We start from the raw sequence: 10,425 nt of genomic DNA on the forward strand, positions 1-10,425 counted from the left end.
TCTCCGGGTTCTCCGGGTTCCTCCCACAATACCAAAAACATGCACATTAGGTTAATTGGCTACTCTAAATTGCCCCTAGGTGTGAGTGTCAGAGTGTGTGGTTGTTTGTCTTTGTGTGTTGGCCCTGCGATTGACTGGCGACCAGTCCAGGCTGAACCCCGCCTCTCGCCCGTAGTCAGCTGGGATAGGCTCCAGCTCCAGCTCCAGCTCCAGAACCCCCCCCCCCCCCCCCCCCCCGACCCTGATGGATAAGCGGTAAATGGATGGATGGATGGATGGATTTCTTCTTTCCCTCCTCTTACGAACCGGAGCAAAAGGGACCACCAGGTTCTTGGAAGCGTATCTTGGGGTTATTTAATGTTCACAGGATTAAAATGTTAATAAAAATTCTGCAGGAAGAGATATATTTCAGCAGCACAGCGGCAGACGTTAATTACAAGAAAGGATGGATCAAATTTCGCTTGTGTCTCCATTAGTTACAGCAGGGGATGACAAAGTCCCCTCCTGTTTCTGAGAAAAGAACCCATGAATCAGTTGATGTTTCACTCGGCCTCTGATGAAGGGCAGGGCGATGTGAAGGGCTTAACAGATAGTTCGAGGAAGAGGCCAGCATTGGGGGGGGTAGCACCTTTGAATGCTAACAAGAAAATGAAAAGGTGATGGAAAGGGAGAGACAAAAGTGGGATTGAAGAGAAGAGAGAGAGAGATAGTGGGGGACTTTGCAGAGAAAGTAAAGCTGAGGTGGTGAGAGGTGGACGAGTCGGGAGAGAAATTTACTGACGCCTGATTTACAGTCCTGAGCTTCACTGGGGAGACAGGCAGGAGGTGTGTGTGTTCACAGTAATACAGTACATGTGCACAGGCAAGTAATTGCTTGTCTCAACGGAACACACAAATATCTGAAACAAGATGAGGGCCTGATCTTTAGAATGACTTTCCACTTTGTTACAACTCAGTCTGACAATGCTTATGTGGTTTTCAAAGCAACTTTTAGTGGACTCTGAGGCTGACTTATCCAGCACACGATCACATACATGTTGTTACTGCGGTGATGAAGGAACTGAGTCTTAAAGTGAAGCTACCAGTTCACAGGTCGATCTACGTTCCAGCCCTCACCTGCTTTCATGAGCTCTGAGATCACAGATACAAGTCGCCAAAGGATGGAAAATGTTTCTTACAGATTAGACAGGATGTGGGGGACTTGTTCAACTCTGACACCTAGAATTGGGCAATATTGTTATCATATCAGTACTGTGATATATCAATTCTGCATTTGACACGGTCTAAGAATTGTCTGTTCCTGGTTTTGAAAGGCTGCATTACTATAAAATAACAATTTTTCTGAGGTTACCAGACTGTTCTAGCTTTTCTAACAATTGCAATGACCAACTCAGTGGTAAAAGATTTTTGTCTTTGTCTTGATTTTTGTCAATGCTGAGTGTCCGCTCGCTCGCTCGCTGAATGCCCCGCCCACAGCACAGTCTGATTGGTTACATGTCACAGATAACAGCCTATCACCACTAAATCATATGAGTCTACAAAATAACTAAAGTTCTCAAATAAATGTAACCGAATATATAACGTACAACGTGCTTCCTGGTGAAGTGGATGTATGAAGACACAGAAAATTAAAATACTTGAAGTACTTAAAATACTTAAGTACTTGAATAAATCATACTTAATTGCAGTTATTCCAGATTTTGACACCAAGAGTTACATTTTTAAGAGGGATTGCTTTTCACTTGTATAAATCTGGATTTGTGTAAAGTCATTTGTGACTAGCGGCAAAAGGGCAGCAAGGGAACATGTGAATGGCATCCCGCAAGGAGTCAGGAAATTCACTGACAGCAGCTATAAACTGACTTCACACTACTTTTCAGATCTGCTGGTATGCAAGGTTTCCTTCTGCATTATCCAGCTGAATAAATTATTATTCTGTTGACAATTGAGTTACTCAACCTTTTTTAAGTAAGCCTTGCAGACTTGCCTTTAGCTAAAAGCTATTTCCATAATGAATCGTTTAACAGGCAGACGATTCTTACGATGGGTAGCTAAATAATCGTCAGTTCCCACTTTGACTCAGGCTGTAGACGTGCCATCTCTGATCAGTCAGGAGCTCACCAAGCCATTAAACAATAAACCGTGCACAGTAAATCTAGTTAAGCATTAGCCACAACTTAAATACACTCGGCTCACATGGGATTTACAGCAAGTCAGTACAGGAAAAAGCACCAACCGTGTAGATAAACATGACGCAGAGCAAGTGCTCAATAATACTTTAATGTGATCTACGCAAATACCCATCATGCTTAATTGATCCACCAATCTAATCCCCATCCCGTGCAGATAAAAGTTGAGCAGTAGCAGGAGCAAAGGGAGGCAGGCTAACAAATCATGCATGGGTCATTATTAGCTCCATTTTTGACCTTTCAACTGTGACCTTAAGTGAGGGAAAAAGGCCTCTGAATATGTCTGAGCTCAAGGCACAAAAGACAACAGGCTGGAAGAACACAAAGGGATGCTTTAAAATGCTCTTCAAAGATATTCAGGCATATAAAACATCTTGCAAGGATCTTCACTTCAAAACAGCCGAGAGAAGGATTAACATAAAACATGTTCCCCCTCACAAACCACCACAAGCCATCAGTTTCCTGAACTGAAGCTTCACAATGACTTTATCCATGTCTGAAAAATGGTGGCAATAACCTCAACAGGCTCTCAGATGCTCCTGCTCTCCAGTTACTACTGTGAGGTGCTGAATTTCATCGCTGACATGTCTGAATGAGTGAGCCATTCTGCACTGTCGGCTTCTCCATCAGTGACATTGTGCAAGGCTGACCTGAATGTTTCAAATGCATCTTTTTTATTTTTAAGAGGAAGCTTCTCAAATGATCCCACTCCTTGTTATAATAACTTGGTGGTATCTGAAGATATCATCTTGGCGTCTGGGAAGTTATGACGGAAATCATGCACTTTTTTCTAACGCTGTCTAAATCACACCTTTCATGCAGTTCAGTTTTCAGTTTAAAATCGAAACGAGACCCACTTATTCAGAAACATTTTAGGCAGAACCACTGCTGGATGGTGTCAGTGAACAGGATTAAATTCATGAGATGAATAACCTCTCTGGTTCTGAGCGAAGGGCACCTTCATTCTAAGTGCTCTCCACTTGAAAGGGAAATGGCAGAGAGCTACATTAGTCAAGAACAAAAATTGACACCGAGTGCAAAATTGAGAAATCCCCCAACAGGTTAGCGAGCTTTACCCTCCTTTCCCTGAAGACACTTCAGCTCATGCTTTCTAACGTGATTAGATCAACTGGGCGGGACACAGACACAAACGAGAGTGTGTTTCCTGTTTCGTCTGAAGAGTTTCAGCCTCAGATGTGTTTAACACACTGAGCTGCTACTCCTCTGTTGCTGTAAGGGCTGGACGCAGGCATGTATGGAGAACGGCAGCCAAGTTTGCCGAACTTTTAATAACTTGGGACTGGCCGAGTTCCCAGATGGTTTTTGGCCACATGTTGTTTTGGTTTATGGCCACGCTGTAGTCAATCAAAGAAAATCTTCGGTGATTTAAATTACAAAGTTTCTTCAACCAATTGGTCAATGGACAAAAACATAAATCTGGACGTCACCTCTAGATTAATTAAAAATGAGCTAGTTGACTCTGATTCAGCAGCTTGTCTTTCTCTCACACATGCACGCATTGCTATGGAGCTTGCAGGAGGCTCTACCCCAGCAACACCCCTTCTCTAAACCAAACGTAGTATTTATACTTCCAGCAGTTAAGAACACTTCTAACATGAACAGACAATCTCCTGTTGTGTGCTGCATGTGTGAAAGGGCAACTCTGGACTTTGTCCCGACATAATTCTCCTTATTCGTGTTGTCCAGCATTCACGCAAGAAAATCGTTTTTGTCTGCAGTCATCACTCAGTAGTAACACTCAGTGTCCCGCCCACAAATCTGATTGGTCGCACATCATATATCAGCCTATCAATACTGAAGGCTATCGTGTCACAGACGGGCGGAGTAGCAATTTGTTGTGGTGAGCAGGTCAGTCAGTCTGCATAAAATCAAACCCGATCAACCCCAGACCAGAAAAACTGGTCCAACCCACTAAAATATTCGACAGTATGTTGGATACCTTTCTTTCTTAATGCAAGACATTTCTGCTGAGAGCCACATCTATTAATCCTGCCCGATTAACTGGACAGGCAATGAGCTTCTCTATCTTGTTAAGGTCAATCAAAATGAGGCAGGTTAGCTGCGGCTAATTAAGAGCAGATATGTGAGACAATGATCAAAATAAACAGCACTACAGATGTTACGGATTGGAGACTGTCACTGAAACTTTATCATCATTATCATTTTTCTACCTCATTTACTTCCATTCTTCTCATTTCTGTGAAAAAGTCTTGACAGTGCAGTGATGGGGAAATAAGCTGAGACATTTGTCGAGTAAACTGAGGCTCTGCAACCTTATGACTGTAAACTCTGTGAGTGTATTTTCCTATGCACACAGTGAACAGGGCATACTATGCAAAGTCCAAGCCAAAGGCACCAGTAACCACGTAATTACGTCAGCTGCCTCACTACAATGATCACGCTGCCATTTGACATTTAACACTTTAGTCCACTTTGCGAGCTGTGCGTGGGCACCAACATGGACATCAAGGTGCATTCACATGCACCTGGTAAACAAAGCACCTCAGCACAAAACAAGTTTCAGTATGCAAAATGTGCGGGTGGAAAAGTTGAGACAGAGATGCAACAACTCCCAGCTTCAACCAACATATGAAGCTGAACGGCGTTTGGGAAGTCACGGTTCTGTAAACAGGCTCTACATTCGGTGAAGAGTGCATTAGGAGCACAACATTAAGGCACTAACAGGATACTTTAGTGTGCACTGAAGATGAATGAACACCCCCACTGTGTTCTCACCACCAGTTTACTGGTGTTAGAAAGATGCTCGTTAGCTGCATGGTGAACACAAGCTCCTGTCCAGCTGGACAGCCAGAGGGAAGGACAAAGCCTTCCCATTTCTGTCTTTTTCCTACACCAGCACCACCGCTGTGCTCTTTCAGTCTCCTCAGACGTGTCCTCAGACATATCTAATCTTCTCATCCCATGCTGCTCAATCTTCCTACAGTCAGTTAACCCAGCAAAGGCAGATTAATGAGAAATTAATCCCTTTAATTCGCTGTAAAGGTCTCCTCTCCTTTTAAACAGATAAGCTGCTACCAGACTTTGCCAGATGAGGATTACAATAGTAAATGTAATTTATAAGGGTCTTTATAACAGAGCATGTTCATCTCAGTGTGGACTTCATCTGACAGCGAGAAAAAGCAAGATGAGCTTTACTGTTTATTCTCTCTTTCTAAAGCAAGCATTCAAACCATACCAGGTGTTTGTTTATGTACAATGTTTCACAGCCAAAGCATAAAGAAAGACTGAACCAGGACTGAAATCGCTGAAAAATCAATCCATCAGACAGAAAATGAATCAACATTAATTCATCTTTTAAGTTATAAATCTATTTCTGCTTTATTTTCAAAATATATGACTCTTATTTTCAATTATTGCTAGTGTATTTTACTTAATTACTTTTTAATTCCTGTTGTCAGCGTCACATGTCTTGCCCATACAAAATTAAAAACTGTTCAAAATCATTTACCAAGCAGAAATGATATACTTTGTCCATTTCAGCTTCAACAATCCTTCAGAAAAATGTGATTTGCATTTCTTGAATTTATCCAATAATCACAGAAAAACAAGCAAGCAAACAATAGAATGAGAATAATAAGAATAACACGCACAACACAAAGTGAGTGTTTGTGTGTACGCATAAGAGATCAACAAACTACAGCAGATCCCGCAGTGCTGCACGTACCACTCCACTGTAGGTGGCTATTTTCTGCTTTGCCGTGTCATTAGTTTGTTATCTGCTACTGGCTTACAGGTGACTCATGCACACAATGAACAATGACACCATACATCAACCGGTCGCCCGGCAACCAGAATAGCCCCAGCTGACAATGCAGGAAGAGAGGCTGATACATATCTTGGAAAAGAGGAGACACTGTGGGGAGCGTCATTTTACCAAAACTTTCTTTCAGAAACCGCACATGGCATCAAAAGCCTCGACGAGACGAGTCTTTGTCCCTCGAGTTCTTTGAAAAGAGCAAGCAAAGAAAAACTTTCCATGGCAACTTTTGTCAGTCTGCAAAACTGAACTTCCAAAGGTTTCCACCCACTACCTGTACTGACTGAACAGGTGTGCCGAGGAGCAGAAAGGCCGTCCAGCGATCTGGAAATCACCATCACAGATTGGGAAAAACGGCCCTGTCTGTGCGTAATGTACTCTACAGTGTCATTGTTTTGATGGATAATCCTGTTCATTCCAGCAGATAGAGTAGAAACCTCTGATCTGTGCCTTTACAATGCTTTGTCATCAAACACTTACCCAGCACTTTCTCTATCTGCTTCACAACATCCAGCAGTTTAGGGAGCAAAAACAATAAATACTCTAACTAAAGCTGCAGTATAATATGAATCAAATCAAAAGGGACCAAACATTGCAGCAAGTTTTATGTGCACATAGTAGGCCGTCAGGCCACATAAAGGGCCAATTGTGTGTCTAATTAAAAAAATGAGCATTCAAATTGTGTATAGCAAGACAGAGAATGTCAGAATAAACACTCACGATGCATGAATGAAAAAAATGAATGGGATGTCGTTAAGATTTTAGCATCTAATTTTTAAAATGCTGGCGTGAAAGAATGAAGCGCAAAATGAAAGATGTGGCCATGTTTCTCAGCAAAGGGAAATAAGACAAAAATCCCCAGCTCTCACAGCCATTCAAGGAGTAATTTCTGAGTTTAGGCAGCACAACTGAATGCACCACAAAGTCCCTGTCTTTGAGCCTGTAAACCCTGACACTGACAGCAGTTAGAAACAGCGCGCACCTTAGACACCAAAACATGATTTACTCATGAAAGATTTTCTCACCAATCAGGAAACATAACCACATTTGCAGCTCGAAGGGTGTTAATTCCAGACCCTGAATTTCATTAATTATATGAATTTAATCTAAATAGGATAATCATGGATATTAAATTGTGTATGTTATGTTATGACTTTTCTTTGTTTTGGTATCAGTGTAAACATCACCCGGCTACTAAAGGTTGGAATCCACGTTAACATTAACAAAGTCACATTCTGAATCAGAACAAAAAAAAACTACATGATATCCAACACAACAGTCAGAATTTCACAAGCATGTATTAATCAAGAAAAAACTATCTGATATAAAAAGTTTTATTTTCTCTATTTTTTCTTGAATCCACATTAAGTTTCAGGTTGCCTTGGCTTACTTGCTGCCCAAGTAAAACAAATGCCTTCAGAGCTGCTCCAGCAGTCCCATGCCTTCCAGTGTGACCGCCCTTCCGATTGATACACCTGTGGTTTCCCTGCATTGTGCCATCAAACCATTTTCACACCGAAGGAGCCAAACCAAAGCCTGTTTTCCTGCCAGCAACAACAGCTGCCATGGCAGCACACTGGGAGGTCCACTTTATAGGAGCAGAACATGTCGTTGAAAAGAGCAAGAAGACATTTTGCACCTCAGGCCCAACAGTGTGTACACACATGTAAAAATGAGTGGGTGACCTGCTGAAATGAACTTCATCACAACATACAGATAAAAAACTGCACTCCAACTGCCACTGGTGTTGATAAACTACAGTCAGTCTATTGAAAAATGTCATTTATTTGAAATAAAACAGGCATTCATTCTGTGTAACCCTTATTTTAACCTCTTGTTTTACTCTACGCCCTCTCAAATTCCTTTAAAATCACGGGATAAGAAATACAGAAAAGTGTGCACGCTCATGTTGTGGGGTTTTGAGGGTCTCATCGATTAATCCCAGCACACCTTCCAGTTCATCACCATAATCCTCAAATGCCTCTACAACACTGGCGTTACCTGTATTAGGTTGGTAAGCCAACTGTTGCCAAGCTGGCAGACACACTGATTAAGATTAAGTCTGCTCTCTGGAGCTGAAAAAGCTGTAAATCTTGGGTTTACACAGCAGAGAGTGGGTGGAGGGATCACACTCCAGTGCATTGCTTCAAAGGAAACTCCAGCACAGGGATGGAGCACATGGAAGACCAAACGTCCGGCCAGTAAAAGCCAAGCCCCAGACAGCGCAAAGCCTGCGCAGTCCAGCGTTCATGCTATCTATGTCTAATTGATAACACTGTAGTTAGAGTGTGAAATCATCTATTTCACACACTACTTCATGCCTCATATTGGTGATTTGTCATGCCATTGTCTGGAGCCTCAGAGGGAAAGGGCATCAAGTGGTCAAACCATTATTCAAATAAGTAATCAATACGCACATTTAGCAGACAATTAACCCGGGCAAACGTCTCTATCAGACCAAAATTCATCGAAGCACTATTACACTTTCACAACCAATAGTGTTCTTCTCAATTTGGCACCAGAAATAAAAAGCAAAATGCAAGCACTCTAGTAATGTTTCACTTCACATAGTTTAGTGGGCTCATATTCCCACAGTCTTCCATCAATTTAAAAAGTTTCCTGATATAACTTGTTGTTTAGCCAAGCATACACATGCCGAATATAGCAGTGGGCCACAGTTAATCCCAAAAGCTCTCATGTCGTATTCTACCAGACATGTTCATGAGCTGATGAGCGACAATGTGAAAAAAGTCAAGATCTGAATGGGAGTTTCGTCCAGATTCCACTCACCCGTATTCTCCGCATCGCAGCCACAATCTCCACTCGGCTGCTCGGCCGCGCCACATCCAGACTGCCGATGTACTGTTGTCAGGAAGGTAAAACACGACAGGTACAACACATTGTGAAGCTGGCATTCACTTCATTTTCATTCAAACACTTCAAATGTACACTTAAGTAACTTAACTCACTGCGACTTCAGTCTCTCAACTAGCTAACAACTTGCTTTTCTTGCTAGTCAAATCTTTCGGGATGAGAACGAGTCACCTAACGCTAACTCGGTTTCAAACACAACACCTTTAAACACAACTGCGGTGTTAAACGTTCATCTTTTAGATTTAGACAGGCTAACCGACGAAGACGACACTCCAACACAAACGTTACGCGTGAATAAGACGTTAACGACTAGCTATCCACACTTGGCAGCTGTTCCTTGTGAATTTACCTTCGCCTCGAAGTTGATCCCATGTTGGAACGCTTCCTCGTTGTGCAACGGGATCCTCAAATCGTGTCCATCATCAACGAGGTTGTACTTGGTTTTTCCAGGCATTTTTTAAAGTATTTCCTACTCCACGCTACCAGCGGAACCAAGCGAAAGTCAACAGAAAACGAACCGCGTCGGTTTAACAGGCAAGTAATCCAAGGCAGGAACAATTCCAAGTCCGGTTAGTTCATGTTCTCCACGGCAGCGAACCGCTCCAGCATTGCTACGCTGCTACGCCGCCGTCAACAGCGGCCAAGTGGCGGCAACTCCTTCACTGGCGCTCCGGCGAGCTGCTGTGCTGCCCTGCTAATATTCACCGTTTAAACACTCACACACGGGCCAGCCGGAACAGCGACATGCGGGGGCAGATGTGTTTTCCCGACTTTTCCCGTGGTCAGTGTGGAAGTTGGTTGGGTCCTGCCTCCTGCCGCGGACTCACGGAGGGAGGGCGTGATTGGAGGAGTCCGCGGCTCCCACCTGTTTCCATTGGAACAGAGGCGCACCGCGGCTCTCAGGGAGGAGGGGCTCAAAGTCTGGTACCTGCCCCCTCTCTTCGCTCCCACCCACCTTTCACACGCGCGCACACACACACACACACACACACAGCACGGGAGTAGCCTGAATGTGGCTCAGTAAGGAGTGGCCTCTCCGCCTTAATAATCACATTTCTATTCTGTGAGCGTTGATGTTGTTATTAACAGATGTGGTATATTAACTTGCAAAGTTTTCTTAGCACAGCATTTCCATTAGGGGAAATAAATAACCCGTTGGCTTATGCCAGAGGAACAACCTCGTTTGACAGAAGAAAACATAGTGTGTCAGATGGTAATTTGCACCCTAGGAATTAAACTCTAATCCAATCTGTCGTGATGACAATAAGAAATGTTAACATGGTTTCACTGAAGGGGTTGGAGTGTAGTAATCACAAGCCTCTGCCTCTGAATAAAAATAAAAGAAGGCAGAGGCTACCAACTAGTGGCCATATGCAGACATCATAAAATATGAAAATATAAGAATGATATGATTTCTTGCTTTAATCTTTTCCCTCTGGCACACACATAAAAATGAACCCACTGCACTGAATACAACATTTGTAAAAAAAATTTTCTCTAAATAAAATGTTGCTCATAACAAAACGAAATAAGTGGACAAATCCTGCCTCAAACGGGTTGCGT

General features: G+C 42.8%; 1 protein-coding gene across 3 annotated transcripts in view; it reads right to left on the reverse strand.

The window, feature by feature from the left end:
- nos1apa (nitric oxide synthase 1 (neuronal) adaptor protein a) overlaps positions 1-9,753 on the reverse strand; it is a 134,379-nt gene extending 124,626 nt beyond the window's left edge. For 2 of the 3 annotated variants that reach the window (XR_006843692.1, XM_046392753.1), the window contains exons 1-2: positions 9,212-9,746; positions 8,779-8,850 (exon numbers count right to left, since the gene is read on the reverse strand). Coding sequence is in view for 2 of the 3 variants with exons in the window: in XM_046392753.1 (XP_046248709.1) it covers positions 8,779-8,850; positions 9,212-9,316 (177 nt within the window). In the remaining variant the exon portion in view is untranslated. Of the gene's footprint in view, positions 1-8,778; positions 8,851-9,211 lie in introns of all 3 variants that reach the window. The other variant, XM_046392754.1, reaches the window with a different exon arrangement.
- Between the last annotated feature and the right edge of the window lie 672 nt (positions 9,754-10,425).

Source organism: Scatophagus argus, chromosome 6 (assembly GCF_020382885.2).
Source record: "Scatophagus argus isolate fScaArg1 chromosome 6, fScaArg1.pri, whole genome shotgun sequence".
NCBI lineage: Eukaryota > Metazoa > Chordata > Actinopteri > Scatophagidae > Scatophagus > Scatophagus argus.